The sequence below is a fragment of the Pteropus alecto genome, unplaced genomic scaffold (genome assembly GCF_000325575.1).
Source record: "Pteropus alecto unplaced genomic scaffold, ASM32557v1 scaffold138, whole genome shotgun sequence".
In the NCBI taxonomy this organism is placed as follows: domain Eukaryota; kingdom Metazoa; phylum Chordata; class Mammalia; order Chiroptera; family Pteropodidae; genus Pteropus; species Pteropus alecto.
Genome location: NW_006441525.1, coordinates 1536659 through 1558211, shown reverse-complemented (window position 1 = coordinate 1558211; position 21553 = coordinate 1536659). Strand labels below are relative to the sequence as shown.

At 39.9% G+C, this 21553-nt stretch overlaps 1 protein-coding gene across 14 annotated transcripts in view; it reads left to right on the top strand.

The window, feature by feature from the left end:
* The window catches only part of CUNH9orf3 (chromosome unknown C9orf3 homolog), a 335956-nt gene that overhangs the window by 293620 nt on the left and 20783 nt on the right, over positions 1-21553 (top strand). For 12 of the 14 annotated variants that reach the window (XR_003048420.1, XR_003048423.1, XR_001517531.2 and 9 more), the window contains exon 14: positions 15279-15395. Coding sequence is in view for 7 of the 14 variants with exons in the window: in XM_015594789.2 (XP_015450275.1) it covers positions 15279-15395 (117 nt within the window). In the remaining 7 variants the exon portion in view is untranslated. Of the gene's footprint in view, positions 1-15278; positions 15398-21553 lie in introns of those variants that run through there. The other 2 variants (XR_003048427.1, XR_003048426.1) reach the window with 1 other exon arrangement.

Sequence of the window (21553 nt, the reverse complement as noted above, 5' to 3'; positions counted from 1 at the left end):
GGGCCTGGACACCACCTGTGGTGGGTGCTGCATGTCCCCGCCCCACGTCCCCGCCCACCACCGACTCCCTTCCTCCCCCACCCTAGCCGCCAGGTGGACGGACGCTGAGACCACGAGGCCACCCTGGGCACTGGCACAACCGCGGACTTTAGCCAGGTCCTGGAGGCTGGTGTCAAGTGAGGGTCCCAGGCGTGGAGGACGAACCGCACGCGGCCCCTCGGGCCCCGGGGCTGATTTGACTTGATCGATTAAAACTTTCTTGTATTAAGCTACTCCTGGTTTGGGAGCCAGGCTTTTGGGCATACATGAGATTCCCTCAATCCCTTTCGTCCACCGTCTTCCCTGCGGGGACCTACTGCGCCTTCCTGATGGATGCGGGTGGCTTGGACCTTCCGGCGAAGGGCTTCTATTCTAATGCCGAGGGATCCCCAGCAGCCTCCCAGGGCCTCGGCTTCGGAAGTGGAGAGAGGTGCTCCCCTCAAAGATCGCTGCACAGCAGTGTACCTCCTCTAAAAGCTAGGTAATTTAATTTTGTTTTTAGTCCTCGTGCTTCTAATTTAGGTCATTCATTCTTTTCAGAAAAGAACGTGCTGCAGGGACAGTTTTCAGTGTAGTTCTCGTCATTAAACTTAGGTGACGGTAGTTGAGAGCGGGGAGCAAGATTTGTCGATTTAGGACAGCATCACCCAGTGGGCCCTGTGGAATTGATAGTGGCATTTGGGGACTTGCCTCTTTGAAAAGCCTTGGAAAGGTGTCACCACCCCGCCCGGCTTTGAGGAGAGGTGGGAGCTCAGGGTGATAAGCATGGGGATTCCCGCGCTGCTGGCTAGCAGAGGACTGCGCTCTGCTTATAAAGAAAGGAAGAAACGTTTCCTAGATGCTGTTTCTTAAAGGAAAAAAAAAATTATGGGATAGGGCTACTACTGATTTGACTTCCAAAAGGAGAAATGGACATAAAAATGTGGGTGAACAAATAGTATTGGAATCAACGAGAAATGGCATCTGCAATGTTGGTGAGAACTCTTTAAGTGAAGATACTCTCAGGACAGTATGGGATTTTATCTTAAGTCTTGTTCTCTACCTTTCAATTTAAAGTAAAATTGCAGTGTTGGCCAACAGCTTAATCGGCAATGGCTTTTTGCTTTTAAAAGTGAATGCAAAATAAGCTTGTGTTAGCAATAAGACTAACTGTATGGGTGCTTAGCTATTAAATGTTTACTTTTTACAAGAACATTTGGTATATTTTGTAAAGCTTATTTTCGTCTCTTACTGCAGAGTATTTTATTGTGTGAAGGTTGATATCACGGATTTTTCTAACTGAAAATTGTTTTATTATATTGAATGATTTTAATGTTCTTATATACCTCAAAACATGCATAAAGCTTATAAATGTTAAGGGAGGTGTCCTGTCTTGTACACCGAGATTGACTTTAAAGCTATTTCAAAAATTTAGACTTTGACTCAGGAATTTTGGAAGTATATGTTTTTTGGGGGAATATCGTATTTTCTCTGAAGGAGCTTTCTCTCTATGTTGTCACTTATTGTGTTTATTTCATCTTCAGAACAAGTGTTTGGGAGTCTTTTCTATATTTTTATTTCCCACGCACCTGGTTTTCTTAGTTGAAACATTTAAAAATGTCTTCTTTTCAGGGCATTAGAGTTTTAAGCGTGGGCACATTAGCATTTAAAATTGTTTGCATTTGAATTTGTTTCTTACTTTCTACTTGTTTTAACTTGAAATTAGTTGATGTTCGTGTTTAAAAAATTAGCTTTTAAAATGGTTACCACAATGAAACTCTAAATTGTGTGAGAAGCAAACTTAGCTTCTAAACAAAAATAGCATTTTCTAACAAAATAAGTTACTAAATTAATTTTCCATACTGTGAAGAGGTAAGATTTCTTGCATTTAAAAATTAAGAAATTTTAGAGGATATCCTAGTAAATGCACGGAGTGAAACTGAGACTGAAAACTACTTAATTGAAATTTTGAAAAAGTTAAAATATTTTTGAAAAAAATATCGTAAAAGTGGAAGATATCTGAGTCATATAACCTATTTTAGGCAACATTTTTGTAGTTGTTTTTATTTCCTACTCCATTTAATAGTTGATCGCCTTTGTTTTTTTTTTTTAATCTTTATCATAAACTTCTAGGTTGTTCAGTAATTCTTCTAAAATGGATACAGATTGCTTTAAAGATCAAACCAGTGCTGGAAAATAAAGTAGAAAAAGGTTTTTTGTTTGTTTGTTTTTGGTGTTTTGTTTTTTTCCAAGCACATATTTACAGTTGAAATTTTGCTCATTTTGAAAATTCCACTCTGCGTTTAAAACTAGATTGAAGAGTTTAATACTCAGAACTGTGAATGGAGTATTTTAATTTTCTAGGGAAAACAGGCCTGATCACTTCCCTTTCTGAGCTTTCCTCTCACTTATTCCCAATAAATAAATTTCCTCATTATCCTTGATATAGTTATTCTAGTTGATAATTGCAGTTTTCTTATTTTGTTGTTGGAACCTATTCTGATCACCTTTATCTACTGGGACTGCTTTAAGATTGGAAACAATACTGGCCTATGGTGCGTTCTTGGAATGTTCTGGTGGTTTTTGGTGATGAGACAGTCATTAGGCATGAAAGCTGTCCTTGCACCCAGGAAACTGAATTCTAGCATTTGGTGTTTTATTCTTTGGACTGACAAGTAGCCATCCAGCTGATATTCGTGTGAACAATTAGCAACCTCCACCAATACTAATTAACAATTATGCAGATTGTTCACTAGAAAGATAGTATAGTTTTTTATTCACATAATCTAAACTATGAGAATGCAGCCCTCCCACACACATCTCTGTACATTTTGCTCATTTCCTGCAGGTGATCCAGGAACATTTGTTGTTCAGAAGGGACCAAACTTTCAAGTTTAAATTTTTTGTTTTGTTTTGTTTTGTTTTTTGAAACAGTGACTTTTTTTTTTTTCTTTGTTAGTTGTAGCCAGCATGGTCTGGCGTTTTTCCACAGAAATGCTAATATCCTTGTGAAATAGTAGGTACTTTAGAGATTAAACTTTTAAAAAATTTTAAGTACAATGTGCAGTGAGAGAAAGTCTTCACATTCTATAAATTAGAGGAAAAATTGCTACAGCTTTGATTGCCTTTGTTCTCAAAGCCATTTGAATTGCAGGCTCTGTTGGGACTGGTTCGTAGGTACATCGTTTAACTGCTGAGACTAAAACTTCTAATTAGAGTAATTACTGGGTGGGAGCTGACAGGCGGGGCGGGTGCCAGGGGTGTGGCTGGGAAGGGGCGCCGCGCGGTGGGAACCGGGCCCCGACTGGGGGATTGGCCGCGAGGAGGAGGCGGTGCGCGGGCGGCCGCGGGACTTAGCAGCCGGCGCCCCGGACGGATCCGGCGGACTCCAGGCTCTTGTCCGCTCCCCGCGCCACAACGGGAGCCTCAGTAAGTAAGACCCTTCCCCCTTCCAGGTCGGGCCCGCCTGCCGCAGCACGCCCTGTCTGACAGCTGTGGGGCCCAGGGCCGTCAGCTGGTGTTAGTTAGGAGAATTAGGGTGGTTTCTTCTCCGTCTACCAAATCCCTTCTCATTTTCCTCCCTTTAACCTCAGTCTTTCCACCAAATGAGCTTTTAGCAGGAAAGAAAACCAAGCTTGGTTCACAATTATTCGTTCCGCTCTATCATCCTGTCCTTTATTTGCTCGCAGCTAACAGCCCATTTTGTAGCGTTGGCGTGTCCACTACTATGATGATATCATTTGATGTGAATGGGAGTTCTAGTTGCCTTCAAAAATACTATATAGGGTGCTTCTGACGGGCTGTTGTCTTTGTCTTCACGCTTTTGTACTCGTAAACGTATAAAACTTTCAGAGTGCATTCAAGGGCATGGGCTTCGATATTGTAATTTTGGTGTTGTATCTACCAAGCCTTAAAGGAAATAGACTAGGTAAATACGTTTTGATGCTCTCAAGAAAGCTCATTTAGAAAGGACAAATGCAGCAGAAAAAGTAGCAAAAATGACTGCTTCGGGCTGAAGCCTTTTTTAGAAATGTTCTACAAGTTAACTCTAGTCTCTAGAGAACCGTTCTCCTCTTTCCTCTTTTATCAAGGGGTGTGTGCTGACCTAGAGGGGTTCTGATCTTGGGTCTTAATTCCTAGCAAGTATTCTTTGATAGAAACGTGGACCTAATGCCAGACAGCTAACCACAGACACTAAAAGAAGCCGTATTTTAAACTTTGACTCTAAAGAGAAGTTTGAATTGCGCTGTCTCAGATGTTACTTGTAAAGGTCTGAGATGGGACCCTGCATTGTGAAAGCAGTAGAAAACTGGTTCTCAACCTGTGAGTTTGCGTTTAGTAATTTTGAAATCTGTGTGTCTGCCTTTCCTTTTGGGGGGATCTGTGATTACTGGTTATTCAAGTTAATTTGTTTTAAATAAGCTTCACTTTGGGATAGAATATGTAGGTTATAGTTGGTGCGTTGTAACTTTGATATGTTAAAAAACAAAGCTGAAATTCCGTTAAAAGGTGGGGAGTAAACATTGTATTTTGAAGTTTTTTTAGTTTTAAGTATGTGAGAAAAATTTCTAAAAACCTATGTAAAGAAAACTATGTTTTCTTAAAGATAAATTCCAAGTTAATTTATACAAATAAATTAAGCTGGAATACAGAGGGGAGGAAAAGTTTGATTTTCCAGACTATTTTCTATTAAAGTCGAATGAACAATCAGAAAATTTAGAAATCCAGACACATTTTCTATAATTTACAAAGGTTTTGCACTGTTAAAATATGCCAATAAAATAATTCTGACTTTCTGTAACGTGAGCACATTATGCATACATAAAGGCAGATATGAAAGGAATAAAAATGCTAAAACTTAACTACCATTTTTACGAAATTTCTTTAGGCATCTGTTAGGAATAACTATATAGAATCCCAAGCGTTGGGATTTTAGATTGCAACTGAAAAACACATCTTAGGTTTAATCGTGGTCATGCCAACACCTTTAGATCTATGGTTAAAAAGTATGTGTTTTGTATCTTCGAAGACTTACTTCTGTCCGTTGACTTTCCAGTACTTGAACTCATATGAGAAAGTAGTCCGTGGTAGCAAACAAGGCCGCATTTCAGATTTCCTGCACCAGTATCAGCTTCAGGCTGCTCTGGGGCTGAGTCCAAGTTAGTAAACGTAAGATTATAATGTCTGAACTCTCATAGCAGTAAAGTGGATGTTTTGTTTCAAAAGAACACTTTTATAACACTATTTCAGTCTACTTGTTTAGTTGGGAATAGTTCCTATTGTTATGGGAAGTACATTAATTTATGAATTATTCAGCCATTTGTACATAGCATGCAGTCTTGGGGTAAACAAACCTGGCATCATTCATGTCCATGTAGTTTTATTGTTATGTTTCCCATTCACCTGTTTGTTTCACTTTCTCATGTGATATGCATCCACAAGATAGCCATCTTTCTTTTCATGCAGAATGCTCACCCACTAAAAGCTTTCATTCCCTTCAGATGAGCTGCTCTTGAGGTGGAAGAGAGAGAAAAGAAGTTAAAAATGAACTAAACACTTCTTAAGAGTAGGCGAAGCTTGTTTTCTGCATTTCTTTTTCTTGAAGTTCTTAAGTCCATATCTTTAAAAAAAAAAAAAAAAATACAGACTTCTGTGTTGAAGTGACCCGTAAATTAATCCTTTGCTTTATTACTCAAAAAACTTTTCAAAGTTAATCCAGAATGTAAGATGTCTGAAATAGACTCCAAAAGTATACAGGATTTGATCGAAGCCCAACTCCTGTGCTTTATATACATTAAACCATTCTGTGAAAAAAAAAAACACTGAGACATTGGATAGTAACATGTACAGTACTCCCAACACATTTTTATTAAGTAAAAACAACTTCATTCCTATATTTTTCCAGCAGTAATTCATGGAGTTTGACTCCTTACCCTCTTCCACCTCATACCCCCTCCCCATAATTCCTCTTTAGTTGTGGTTGGTTATACATATATTAAAGGATATGTTTCTTTGTTGACTTTATGACAGAAACCACAGCAAATTGTGGACATGTGGCTAAAATTTATGCTTAGTTTGGATTTGGTAGAAAATATAGAAAGAGTATTAGAAAATAAAATCTAACCAAAAAGATATTTCTGTTGTTTTGACTATGCGCCTATGAAGAAGGAAGGACAGGAACTAGGAGTAATGGAATGTCAGTATTTTAGACTAGAATAAATACCCAAGAGTAAAATTTTTTTTATAAATTATGTTTTTTGCTTAAAAATATGTTTAGTGTTTGTGTGTGTGCCCATGCCTGAGTGGTTTGTCTAAGCTTAGGGCCAGAGTGGTTGATTCCTTCTGTTTGTCTTTTTCTTACCTTGTAACTCTTGTTAATATCATTGTGTCCAAATGCTCTTGGGGCTTGCTTTTTTTTCAGCTGTTAATTTCCACAATTTGGAAAAAAAAAATAACACAAATTTTTAATGACAAGTTTAAACGAGGAGATGGAAAGCAAAGAAACCTCTCAGAGATACTATTGAATTTTTGCACTTAGAGCAAAATGGGTTGTTACTAACACAATCTAAGTTATTTATTAGCTTTTTAAAAACACTGCAGAGCCATCATTGATTATAGCCAATTGCAGTTAAAGACACATTTCGGTTACGTTACCATTAGCTATTAAAATAAGAATCACCTACCACATCTGTTGTTATACAGGACGTTTAAAAACTTTTTAAGTTGATATATTTGTGTATATATTACAGATTTGTTTTAGTTTCGAAGTGAGAATCTTCTGACCTGAATTTTCATGTATAGCTATATAAATTTTTTTAATAGACTTAAATCACCGAATTGTTCATTGACAGCTATCTTGCAGGAATTTTTACTGTTATTACTCCGTCTTAATATTGGACATTAAGGACAATTAAGTCCTTTATTTAAATTTGTAAACTTGTGAGTATCGGGCATGGTGTAGGTGGCACATGAAATGAGCAAGATAGGGTTCCATTATTTAAGGAGTTTCCTTGAAAATGTACATTCTTTTTATAGAAGTTTTGTTTGAACTCAGTTATTCTTTGTTTTAACTTAAAATAGGAGGATTCTTTTTTTGTCCATAGATCCTGAAGAACCTATTTTCAGTAAGACCTTAGCGTTTTTTTCCCATTTGCTGATCACTTGTAATTTAGAGGAAAATCTGTGTTTTCAGACTGAGTGTTCCTAAGGATTGCATATTTGTGAATATGAACACCTTCGTTTTGTGCATGCTATAGATCACTTTAACTAGGAACACAGGGCTGTCACAAAGAAGAATCTAATACTGATACAGTTACTAAAAGTGTTAAATTTTAATAATCCCACACACTCTCTGATTTTGACATGGGGCAATATAGGAAGTTAGAGAAAGATAGGAAAAAATTGTGGGTTTGAGTGAAATTACAGTTATTGTTTTTTCTCAGGCAAAATTCTGAAAATATTCGATAGTTCATTTGTATTGAAGTGACAGCATAAAAGTCTGAGCATGCAACTGATGAAATACTTTAATATATATTTGCAAAGCACTTGGAAAATTTAAAATCCTTCCAATATTGGTGTCTTGCTCACACAGAATTTAATGTCTTATAGTTGGTGGTATTAGCATTCATCTCTTTTTAGAAGTATGGAAATCAGAACTGTTGAGATCTATGTTATCTTCGAATATTATGACGAAGGAGAGAGAGAGACACTGCTAGGTTTCTTGGCACACACTAATGCTAGGGTACCTGCCTGTAACTCACTGGACGTGCTTTATTAGAAGCCCCTGGTTTCCACTCACCACCCATTAGAGTATGCGCTTAAACAGTTATGAATTTCAGTGCTCTTAGATTAGATTGCAGTATTAAATTTTTTCATAACATAGATCTTCTCTCCATTAAGTACAATTTTGGAAAATATTTTTAACACGATTTAAGAAAAATAGTTCAGCTTGAGTTGGAGGCAGGGAAAAAAAAGAAAAGAAAAAAAAGACCGGACAGCTCATATGGGTTACTCAGAAAAAGTTGACTTAAAGAGTTACTTAATTTCTTTTTATTTTTTGAGGGGCAAGTTATTTATACAAATTCAGATTTATTCTACATTCTGTAATTAACTTTGTCCTTCACTTAATAACATTTCTTGACATCTTAACCAACTTATAGAAACAGTTCCATTTCATTCTTTTTAATAGGTGCATAGTATTCCATTGTGTGGTTATATGCCATAGCCATAATTTTGACACATAAAACGAGCTGACAGTTTTCATAATAAAGGTATATTATGCAAGCTTTGTAGTCATTTGATGTACCTTAAGGAGTCATAAATCAGTATGCAATTACAATTTCGAGCTGGAAAATATCACTATAAGGTAAAAACTCAGGTTCATAAAAATGTATACGCTTATTCAAGATAAATAACATCAGTTATTAAATACAATATTAACTTAGGTAAGAGTATTAATTCTAAGGACATGAGAAGCAGATTTAAAAAAAAACTATGAGTACAAGAAAAGTCGCAGGTATTTTCTGATATCTTCAAGTGTTCCAAATTCTGTAGAAAGCCTGAAATACACCCAACGTTGATCATGCCATAGTTGGCATGGCAGGGCAAGTAGGCTGAGTCACTTAGGAATTTATAGTTTCCTATTCATGAACAGTGATTTTCTTGAGAAGCATAAAATTCAGATCAGGAATGGTGTCGCTTTGGCCCCTTGGGTTATTGGTCTGGTAGGTTTCTGAGAAGAGAAACATGAAGATCTCAAGCACCTCTTATAAGATTCTTGGAAATTTTCAGTTTGAGTGTTTACAAATATTTATTTCCCAAAATGTGTAATATAAACCATTAGTGTACACATGGTTTTAAAAGATCCAGTTGCCAAGAGGATTACATTTTATGCAGTTTAAATAATATGCTTTGTGTCAAATTGTATATAGTTTGGATGAGACCTTTATAAAAGTTAGGGAAATGTCAGCACATGAAAATTTGACCCTTATAATCTGGAAATGTGAGAATAATTTATACCAATAAATTTTTTTCAGATACTTTTTGCTAATGATGTCTGTTTTAGTCACTGTGGTGCCAGTTTTGCAAGCAGCATGATGAAACCATGGTTCAGAAATGCAGTAGTCTTTTTAAATAGTAGCTTTTAGAATTGTTTCCCCCAAAATATAGTAAATATGCTTTTTTCCCACTGTGAAATAAATTATATGAACATTTGCTTCTGTTTGAATTTTCTTTCTCAAATTTGCAGCCATACCCCCTAAAGGATATTTGATAATCAAAAATAACATTTTGTTGGACAAATATATGGCTCTTGTTTTATTTTGAAGAAAATTATTTTCACTTTTAATTAATCTGGTGCCTTTCATCTCCTGGCAACTGAAATTTGTGTCCCCAAAATAATGTGAACTATAGACGTTTATACTTGGCAGTTTTTTAAAGTGTATTAAGGTTTCGCTTCAACACATAAAGGATAGTTTTTCTTTTTTAAGTTTTGTTTTTAGTAGCAATTGTTTTTGATAACAATTCAAAGCAATTCTGTTTTTCCTCTATACAAGTTACCAGTTTAGACTAAAAAATATTTTAATTATATTATGATATCCTATTGACAGCAGCTCTTGGGCGCACTCTTGCCTGTATACATATTATTAAATATTTCATTTTTGACACTTAAAAAGGTTTATCATTAAGAAAGTGACAGATGAAAGAAGATTATATACTAACATTGATGTGAAGACCGTGGTCCTCGCCAGTGCTTGGAATAGGCAAGGTCAGCTGCAACACCACAGTTCTGATACTCTTAGGATTTTGTGTTTCTTTTTGGGTTATGAGAAAGGAGAACTCTTTTGTTTTGAGAAACTTCATCAATTATTTACCCCATTTTCAAAAATCATATGAAAATTTATACAGCTTAGAGATTTTTATTTATTTTGGTTCCAGTTCTGTCTTGTGTCCTGTGGTCAGAGTTCCTTGTTGCCCCCAATGAGAAAACTGTATGAATGGGAGCCATTCGCTCTCCCGCCTGTGGACTGTGGAGGCACCTGAGAGTGTATAGTGTGGTTTCTGAGAAGAGTCGGAAGGAACTTGTTAGTCTTTGGAGAAGTCTTATTAAAAAACACACACACACACACACATTTTATATCTGTGGGATTTCCTTCTTAAACAAAGGGGCAAAGGAGAACTGCTGTCTCAGTTGTGCTCCTACACCAGAAAGCTTTCTGCATGTGACTTTCAAAGGTCAGCCACTTCAAGTCTGGTTTGGACCCTGCTTGTGTTGAATTTGAGCCAGCAAGTCTCCAGCATACAGGAGAATTTGAGATTTTCTCCCTCCCCCATTTCTTCTGTTTTTGTTCAGTGTAAACAGTTCCTGCCGTAGAAACATAGACAAATATAGCAGAGAATACTTTTCTGGAAGAAGAATGCTCCCTAAGCATTTTTTAACCATTTTTGGGAAGAATTGATCTTTCTGTGTATTTCAGACAGACTGAAAGAGAGAGGGAGGCCATTGCTGTAAATTGAAGTGACATCATATGTATTGCCCCCATTGATCTGCTTTTAGTCTCCAGCCAGGATAAAAGGAAATGGCATCAGGGAGGAAGCATGCTTCATTTAGGCACAGATCCCAGAGTGATAATGGGGTAATAATAGAACTCACGCCACTGTCAGTCGGTGGCTGCATTAGTCCCAGGCTCCTTCCCGGTCTGGGAGCCTCTCAGAGACTTCCTTCGTGGCTGCAGCCGCCAGCTGGGCCGCGAGGGGAGGTGCTCTCCTTTGCTTTCGGAGGGGTGCAGGCCGAGGGGCTCGGGTATTCACGTGCACCGGATTCCTTGTGTTCGGCGCCTGCCCGTGGAAGGTCAGTAGTGGGACACATCCGTGACATTTTCTGTAGGAGACGAGCTGGCCTCTTCTGCGTCCTGCTAATGGAAGAGATGGTGGAGGGTCTCAGTTGCGTGGGTGGTCCTTCTGGGAGCCAGGGGTGAGTGATGTCCCCTGTGACAGCAGTAAGAGGCTTCTGGAAGAGTCAGGGTTTGTTTTCTTTGTGCTGCTTGTAGACTGGGAGAATGGATTTGGAAAATTCATATTTTCTTTCTAAGAGTCTACGTAGAAACTCTTTAAACCCGTTCAAAGTTGTGCGGCTTGCCTCAGCTCTTAAGTTGAATAGGAAAAATACCAGGTAGACTTTTCTTTTTCTTCGTACATTTCTGGTTAGTTAGCAACTACGAAATCCTCCATGTTTAGAGCAAGAATACAGACCTCTAAATCCTTAACAAATAGCATTTGTATTGACTGACCTCCTTTAGCATTTTGTTTTTTTGTATTTGAGTTAGTTTACAGTGTTGTGGAGTTCTCTATTTCAAGTACCCACATGACTCTGGCACCCATAGCCTTATTTTGTCTAAGTTTCCGAGGAAGATGCATTTTAAAAATACCGACTGGTTTCTGTATGGAAAAAATAATCCCATCTTGAATTCCTTATTTTTGCAGAGGACAGGACTTTTCTATTCCTGTCACTGTTGAACTGTGCCTGTGAGCACTGTAAGACCCCCAGAAATAAAGGCAGGTTCTTTTTTTAATGTTCAAAAGAGCTGCTTTTTCGAGAGAATATTCTAAAACATGTACTTTGTTTTTCTTAATCTCCCCGTAGTGTGACTAAAGCCATGTTTGTTTCCTCCGGTACCACTGTATTAAAACACAGTTGGCCTAGGAGTCATGTGAAATTTAATTTGATTTCTACGTAGGTGGGAGTGGAATGACCCACACATTTCCCATTGCCACCGTGCCAGCTGCCAGGGCGAGCCGCCCGGCACTGCATCCAAGCTCATTTGTAGTGTATCTCTCTCAGTTGCTTTGCAAACTTTGGTTTATTACATAGTTCTTCTTTTTCATTGTAGGGTGGCTTTACAGGGAGTAAATGTTTATTTTACAAAGAGAAATGTACTGTATTAAAGCGAGCTACTCACCACATTTTTGCTTTAATATCCTCTTTTCAAGGTCTGTACTCACATGTAAAAATGATGTAACAGTTACTTACTCATTTGTGAATGAAAGATACTGAATTAGTTTTATTCTCTGTGTTCTAAAATAGCATTTGATCATTGATGTTCTCTACTTTTCTCATTGGGAAGAAACTACATTTTCCGGGAATTAGAAGAGTTAAAGTTGAAAGGCAGATGGCGACAGGTTGTTTACTGAATGAGAGTCACTTACACAGCCCATTCTGGAGAGTGGAACCAGCAGCACTCACAGCACTGGGCAGGACTCAGGGCTGCGTGCATGTCCTGGTTCTGCTCCCTCTGAACAAGCCAGCTCTTGCAGCAGAGCAGTCTGCTGGCGCCTCCAAGCTGAGGAGGGCTACCTAGAGGGCTACGTGCATGCCTGCTCTTTACCTATCTCCAATTAGAGTAAATTAAACTTATTAAAGATTCGCAAAGGTTTGACTCCCTCCGTTCCATCTCAGATGTTTATCTTTAGTCAGGGGGCTTAAGCTTCAAATATTTTTTCCATTGCGTAAAGTTAGAACAGGACCGAAACGATCACCGATCCTGTTGTTTTGTTTCTGTGTGCAGATGCATGAACTTCTACTTAGAGAAAGCTACAAGAGATATAAAAATACGAATCCAGACATTTTGATAGGTTCAAATATTAGTAATTCTTTGATTTTAAACTGGAATTGCATTTATTGGTTAAACCCAGTTAGGGGTAAGTTGAGGATCAAGCTCATGATCTTCCTCAAGGGTTTCTTTCCTCTCTGGTTCTCTGGTTTAAACTAAATCTCAAATGGGAGTTCCAACAATAGACCTCTTTGTGAGCGTGGCACATAATAGGGAGATGCTTTCCTTTCTTCTCTGTCCTTCCCTGTAATTCTGCAATTTGCAAATTGCCAGGCTGGTTCCTGCTATATTTAGTCAGTGAACCAGGCCCCCACCCCCAGCCAGTGGGTGTTCTGCACTGTATCAGGCTGGGCCCTTCTCCAGAAGCCGTCTTCCTGTGTCCTGAGTGGCCTCAACATTTGAACTGTTGCTGCCCTGGGCTTGGCTGCTGACCAGTTTTGAGAGTACCCACGGAGGTACAAGGCTGGGTGGCTACTCTGACCCAGTCTGGAGCCCTCCCCACTCCAGCCCCCATAGAGGCAGGTGGACTGCTGTGTGATGGGCATTCAAGCCAGGCCACCTTGGGGTGGGGGTCGCGTGGAGAACACTAGAAAGAGATGAAGTGGGTCGGGAGAGACCATGATGAGGGAGAAAAGGCAGACTCTGTGATGATGGTTCAAGTGCAGAAGGACAGTCAGGGAGTGACTATAGGGGTGTGAGGGATGCACTCAAGGCCGGGCTGAAGGCTCAACCTCCACTGTCAAAAGGCCCCTCTTGGAACTCAAGGAAGAAAGGTCCGGAGAGGGAGGCTAGGCTGCAGGGCGAGACGGCTAGGCAGGAGGAGGTCCAGGCAGCTTGGGTGCTGGCCGAGCTGCCAAGTCAGAGGAGGTAAAGAACCCCACGAGTACCCAGTAGCAAAGGGTTCACGGTGTAACTGGGTGAGGAAGCTCTCCAAAGGCTGGTGGCCCTGAATTTGGCCATTTTATAAAACAGATTTCTTTTAATATAAAAGTAGCCTTATGTGTCTAAAACTATAGAAAATGGAAAACCAGTGTTCTCGTTAACAGTTGTTATGTAGTAACTTTATATCTTTAAAGCATCTTACAGGCACATGACTTCTAAGGAAAGGAAATTAAGTGTTAAGCATTGTGAGTCCTTGTGGAGAACCTCATGGGTCAGTGCTGGTTGTAACCCTCTGTTTCGGCTGAAGGCCTCTAGTTTCTCCTGTCAACCTGAGAGAGGATTCACAGCACAACTCTTAAATACATGGAGGGATGTTATAAAGTAAAAATGCCCAAGAATCAAGAGACGTGTATCTGCGCCTGTCTGTAGGGAAGTGGGTGTTTTATTAGAACTTAGGAGGGCAAGGTAAAGAAATACAATAAATGCTTTCTTTGTGGCATTACGTGATGAATGTTGTGTGTGCAGTCCACCCGATTTTCCCCCTCCCGCCTTTTGGGAAAGTGTCTGTGTGTGTGCGTGCGCATTTGTGTATGGGGGGCAGGCAGAGTGCACACTTGGGAGCACAAAGGTAAAGAAAGGTAGAGAAACCAATAACTTAAAACATTTCTTTGAGATGTTCTTACGAATATCCTGTTGGCCTAGTATTGACTTGCATACTTGTAAATTTGGGTTCGTTGACAGAAACTACCTGGGCATAAGGAGGGATAGAGAAAAGCTAAATGTAGAGAGTAGTGGAATTCATAATAATATTTTAAAACCTTAATCATAGAACATTTTTCATTTTCCACAATATATATCATACATGTATTTTTTCCTTCATTTATAGTTTACGTGAGCTCTGTCTGCTCTAGGGCCTCATCTAGGCACCGCAGCACAGTAGTGAATAAGATAGTTTCAGCTCTTAGATTTCACAAATCTTGTTTGTTTATAAAATAGTTTTCATTGTTTTTATACCATATAAAAACACCCTCCTCTCTTTGCCCTTAACTACTAGTAACACCATTTCTTACCTGTCCTATATGAAAACAGGAATATGAGTGACTCCGTGTGCGTGTAATGATGTGCACATTTTATTTTTTTAATGGAATAATAAACTTATAATTTTTTATAATGGATTGTGAGACATGTTCTTGTTTCATTATATGCTCTTTATTTCCTGATGTACATCTACAGGGTTCAGGTGGTAAGGAAGGAAATCTGAAAGCGGCTTCTTATTTCTGTTATTCCAATATGTTTGCCTAAGATCAATGGTTTCTTGAATGTTTGTCTAGGCTAAATGACATTTGTGGCATAGGCATGCCATGAAGTAAAGAATCTAATAAACCATGAGAATTATTAATAAAATAATACAGTCTTTATCATTTCACAGTGTATGCGTGTATTAAATCATCATCTTGTACACCTTAAGAAATTACGTCGTACAACCTAAAAAATGAAAAAAGATAAACACAGTTTTGAACTACTGTAAATATAGAAGTGACATGATAAGCCATAAAGAAGCAGGCTTAATCAGGCCCCAGAATGCATTGTCTTTGGGGAATACAGTGTAAACCCCGAGGTTTTACCAAAATCAAGTTTACAGTCTTCCCGTTTCAGACATCTACTGAAATACCCAGGTTACCCTGGATTTGCTGTCTTTGTTCTAAACGTTTGGGTTTATTTCTTGTAAGGTGAATGGCATTTTCACTGGCTGTTTGGTTTTGTCCTTAGCTTCTTCCAGACCAGCTGGTCTTGCTTCTGGAGCATCTCTTGGAGCAGAAGACCCTGAACCCCAGAACTCTGCGGAGCCTTGAAAGGACGTACCACCTCCCCCAGCAGGATGCAGAGGTAAGCCAAGAACGCCCTGCCCTCACAGTTGTGAAGAAAGGTGATCCCATCACATCCCAAACTGTTGAAACTGCTATTTTCATTAGCAGAGTCCCATGCTGTGTGCTTATGAGTGAAGAGCAAGCACTTCCAGCCGAGTGTAAACTGCTTCCCTGGTTGTAGTCACTCCAGCAGGGGTCCCCGGAACCTGGTTGTTACTGGGGTATTCTAAGATCCTGAGTTTTTCTCTCTTAGATCATAAAGAAAGACATAAGTCTCCTAAAGGAGTGGGCAGGCAGGGTGGAGTGCTTTTGAATTGTAAGCTCGGGCGGGTCATTTTGTGCATGACGGTGGCACCGTCCTATTGCACATTAATGAAACTTGGCCTTGGCTCAGATGAGCCAGAGCTTCTTGGTTGCATTCAGTTAGGACAGGAAAGGAGCCATGTGTAAAGGAAATGAAAACTAAATCTAACAGCCGTGGTTTAAAAAGCAAAATTGGATGCTTGTGGGAAAGCAATGTGGTTCTTAATATCTTTTAGCTTATCGTAAAGAATGCAATGTGAATCCTAAGATGAGTTCCAGGGATTTTTTTTATGTATATAAAATAAAAATATTTATTGTATTTAGTCATCTTAAGTAAAAAAACAAGCACAGAGTCAAAAAGAGAAAAGCTTTTTTATATAAAACTCCTAAAATGTAAGTAAGTATGGTTTGTTGAAAATGACTGAACATTTTTAAACTGTGCAGTCCAGTATGGCAGCCATCGGGCATGTGTGGCTGCTGAGCACTTGATAGGGGGCTGTTTTGAATTTAGATGTGCTATGAGTGTAAAATTCACAGTGGATACTGAAGACGTGGTATAGTAAAAAAAAAAAAAAGAAATAAAAACCAAAATATTGCACCAATAATTTCTTCTTACTAATTAAAATGTGAAAATGATATTTTAGATATCTTGGGTTAAATAAAATGCTATTAAAATTAATTTCGCAGTCATTAAAATAGAGTAAATGGAGAAAAGCTAACTAATTATTAGATTTAAAAGGTAAGATAGACAATGCTATACATTTTAAAGCCCCATAAATTCAAGAATTAATGGAAAAGCTTCAGAGAAGACAGTTTTTTACCCACTTGAGCATAGATCACATGTGCAACTGTTGCTGTTTATTTCAGCTCTTATATTTTTGTTTATAGGAGTTTCCAAATGCCAGCCTGTTATTTTTAATTAGTGTTTAAAAGATGTTTCTATTTATAGGCAGGAAGTTAAGTTTTAATCAGAGCTGGATACCACCGAAATGCCAGGCCCCTGTGAGGGGCAGTGGACAGTCAAAGGCGGGAGGATCAAAGCTGGCGCCGGGCACCTGTCACTCTGCCGAGAAACCATGGGGTGGTAGACCCTTTTTGCCCCGTCTTTTTGGCGTAAAACACATCGTGTTCTTAACTTACAGCCCAGTTTAGTTGTTATATATAACCTCTTTAATATTTGAGAAGTATAACAAGTTTTAATTGGTTGTTCTCCGTCGAACAAACTACACCGTGATGCTCAAAGCCAGGGCAGTCTCTTCAGCTTGGGTCTCTGGTGACAGGAGACTGGGGCCTGAATATGGCTTTGCTCCATTTATACAACTAGCGTGGTCACTGTTCATACAGTTCACAAATACTCTGCCAGGCACTAGGGATACAGCAGTGGGCATGACAGGTGAGGGTCTCCCTGAGGAAGGACAGCTCATAAGTAAATGAATAAGACAATTTTAGGTAAGAGCTATGAAGAAGATAGACAAGTGAGGCTGGGGGAGTTGTCTGTAGATTAAGTATTCAGGAAAGGCCATGCAGACAAGATGACATTCGAGCCAGGATATAAGGACAAGTAGGAACTGACCATACAAAGCCAAGGGGCCGGGGTGACTTCCATAGAGAGGCAATAACAGCAAGTGCAAACGTGAGAGCATGGCATGTGCCAGGATAGGGGTCAGCAAACTTTTTCTGTAAAGGAACAGGTGGTTAATATTTCAGGCCATACGGTTTCTGTCACAACTATTCACCTTTGCCGTTGTAGTGTGAAAACTGCCATAGACAGCACGTGAGCAAACAGATCTGCCTGTACTCCGGTAAACCTGTTTATGGACCTTGAAACTTGAATTGCATGTAATTATCTTGTCTCAAGATAATTCTTTTTGTTGTTGTTCCTTCTTCAAACTATTTAAAAAATACACGCCACTTCTAGCTGCGGGCTGATTTGGCCTGCCCCATCCAGAGTTTGTTGACCCCTGCACCGGGGTGGGCAGGGGCCAGACCAGGGAGGGCCTGGGTGCCATGTGCCCAGTGGGATTTCGTTCTAACAGTGTGCCTCCTTCCCTACTTTTGTCCTGGCTTGTAGTTAGTTATACTGATGGCTGATCTCACTGTAATGTTTCCTTGAAATGTCACTCAGAACCAGAAGAGCAGTAGGATTTTAGCCAACCGGGGTGTTTTCTAGAAACTTTATTAGTTAAGCGTGATTTATTTTGACACCAATTAGGAATTTAATTGAATTACCATCTGCCTTTATTTTAAGTGACAGAACATTTCATAGAAGAAAGAGTTGTTCTTTGGTGGGAAAAGTCTTAAGGATTCTGACTTTATTCTCAGTGCTTCTCCTTGACCTTAACAAATAAGGATAGTCTCTTTCAGTTGTTATCAGGGCTTTTAAATATTTAATAAATAGAAAGCATTTGAAAGCTGGCCAAAGATCCTGGAGTGTGGCAAGTTGTATGTGGAACATCCCTATGGGAAAACGTTCTAAAGGTATTTTCCTGGCAAGGAGCACGGTGAGTTATGGCCCTTATGCTCTCTGTTCAGGATGCTTGCCTCTGGCCCCTGGGACCATGGTGTTGAATTAGATGTCTGTGCGGAAAAACTTCAGCACAGAACAGGGAGTGCTCATAACTTGAAAGGAGCCGGGGTGTGTTACCCATATTTCCAAGAGGTATAGAAAGGTTCCTTACTCTTTTTTGGACTGGTGTTTTTCCCATAGACCAGGGTTCCGCAACCTCTGGGCTGTGGACCGATAGCGGTCCGTGGCTTGTTAGAAACCAGGCTGCACGGCAGGAGCTGAGCGGCAGGCAGTGAGCGAGCAAGCGAAGCTTCATCTGTATTCACAGCCGCTCCCCCAGCACTAGCATCACCACCTCAGCTCCGCCTCGGATCATTCATCAGGCATTAGATTCTTACAGGAGCATCGATTCCTGGTGCCAAAAAGGTTGGAGATCGCTACCTTAGAGCATATACATATGTAAAGATTCCTTTTGAGAAGGCAAACCTGCTATCTCCATAGCTCATTTAAAGCCGTGATGTTGCTGCTTATGCCCCTGATTGTCCAGTTCGCTGGAACTCTCTTGTTGGCAGAACCGGATATTCTTGACGCATTAGACCAAAAGAATCTCAGCTGCGTAAGAAGCCTATCCTAGCATGAATCAGGTGTCCTCCATTCAGTAGTTTGCTTTAGCTTTTTTTCTGTCATTTCCCCTTATCCCTTCCCTCCTTCCTTCTCTGTGGGCGGGTGGGCCAGTGCAGTTGCACTGGGAAGTATATTTGTAATGATTATCTTTATGTAGCTCAATTTATGTCACTTGTGTTGCGTTTGTATTTTGGTTCTGTTCACAGACTGTCTCCTCTGTTGGTCAGGATTTCTGAGCATGGTTCCTAGTCTGTTGTTTGTCAGCTGTGTTTGCATGTCAGGGATGGTAGGTTACATGGCCCCCGTCCTTCATGTGCCTGCATCACATGTGGTGTGAATCCCCAGGTATGCTCTGGGGGAAAGGATACCACACGTTCAGAATCTTAAAGGAAAAATGCACCAGAACAAACACAGTAAGAAGCTGGGCAGAGTAAAGCATGTCATCCTAAGCCATCTCAAGGGGGAACGTTTGCATTTCACAGCCTGAAAAATAACGCTGACTATAGGAGTAAACCATCTTTCACATCCTGAGTCAAAGACACTACTAACCATATGCTGCGTAATTTTAACCAGAACAAAAAATGAGCTGAAGGGAACCTTAGTTCATAGAAATACACTGCTTTCAGTTTTGAGCATACCAACTCAAAGAGCCATAAAAGTTTAAAAATATGTTGGACATCTGATTCTTGGAAAGATATTTTCTAAGATCTTTTTTTGAGTAATGAATTTCCTGCCCTCATTCACAGGTCTCTTAAGCCTTAGAAATAGCTGCTCCGTGGTAGCGAGATGAAGACCCATGGAACTTGGCTCTGTGACCTTTCCCCCCAAGAGCCCACAAAACAACTTTATTTCTGTAGACTGCAGTTGAGCACTTAAAAATTGGAGGCACACCTCAAGTGAATTTTTGGAAAATTCAGAAATAGCAACTCACTGTCTTACCTGTCGTAATTGGGAGTGGTGGACATTTGTCAGAAAAGTCCCCATGGTAGCATGCTCTGCTCTGATGTTTCACCTGGTAGGCTGAACCAGAAAATTAACTTTCTAGGAGAGGCTGTTACCAGCATTGGTTCATCCTCACTGTATTTAGAGAAACCTGTTGGTTTAGCTTAGGAGGAAGAGGCCTCATAGGTTAGACTGGAGTGGGAAAGCGTGGGTATCATGTCCCTGTCTTCCCTCTGGTCCTCTTCCAGGAGTACCACACCCTCATGGCTAACCCCATGTGAAGAGAAGAATGACACCTGTTTATGTGCATATGAGTGGCTCTTCCATGTCTTGATCTCATGAAACACCCAAACCAACCACCTGGTATTGGCCCAGGCATTGACTTCACAATGAATGGACTTGGGTCCCAGGGCCCATTTTCCTCGTCTGCACAGCTGTGCGTGGACTGCTGGTTTCTCAACTTTTTGGCCACAGCCAGCTGTTAAAAAAAGTTTCATGATGCTATCTTTATTTTTAAATTTTCTATTTTCTATTTTGTTTTCTTAAAAATATCTGTCGTGGTACAATAAATTAAGTTTATAATACACATATGGTTGCAGCCCACAGTTTGAAAAATGATAGACAGTGTCACGGTCCTCGCTGGCTCTCCTGCTTCCTCCTTGTGGACTGTGACCAAGGTTCCTGCAACTCCATCTCCTCCAGATTAAAATGGAGCCATAAACCCCTTCTTCACAAGATTGTTAACATGACATGAGAAAATGTCAGTGAGCATCCATGGTTTTAACGTAATTTCTGTTCAGATAAGATTCATTATCTCATTTTGTGTGAAACAGTCAAGTTTTGTTATTTAGCCAATCTCTTTTAATTTGTCAGGACTGGCAGGGAGAAAGAGAGAAAAGTAGTATAATCTCCCCAGCTATTAGAAGGCCCTAAGCTTCCAGTCAAAGAATTCTTGATCTTGGCGGGGAGCTTCTTGGGTTTTGGGGTAGAAGGACCTTGCTCTAAATCAAGGCTTCTTAATCTTAGCACAACTGACATTTTGGACTAGATAGTTCTCTGTCGTGGGGGTTGCCCATGTATTATAGGATGTTTAGCATCCCAGGTCCTTACTATGAAGTGACAGTATCAATCCTTGCCCCAGTTTTGATAATCAAAAATGTCTTCAGACATTGCCAAATGTCTCATGGAGGCAAAGCCACTCTGATTAAGAACCACTGGTCTAAAGCGGCAACTGATTCACAAAGGGCAATTGTTTCATCTCATCTAATAGTGCCTGATAACGGGTTACAGCATGTAGTGGGGTAGCTAGAAAGGTGCTTAGCAACATTGAGAGGCTGCCCTCTGCCAGCTTGTCTCTCCCAAGGCTCCAAAGAAGGTAACCTTGGGAGAGGTGAACACAGACTCTCTAAGAGGGAAGAAAAAGAAAGAATTGCAAACTAAAGTAGTAGTAGCAAGTAAATCTAAGGAAACAGATTAGTAAGTAAGGACAAACCTGTTTTACCACTAGTACACAGAGAGCCATGCCAGCAGCTGTCCGCATTCTGCTCTGAAAAGGACACTTTCAAGGTTGATTGCAAGTGGAAAAACATCTACCTTGCAGGCCTTTTCCCTCATCACTGCCTTTCTTCTGGCTCTGGCTGAAGAGCCCTTGAAAACCACATAAAATGGCCCCCTCCCATGATGGGCTTTACATGCAGAGAGGACATGGGTTTTAATACATTGTCGGTAAGAACTCATTGTTTGCTTGAAAACACCACAGCATTTATTTGAAGTCCAGAGGTGGAAGGTGTGATAGCAGGAAT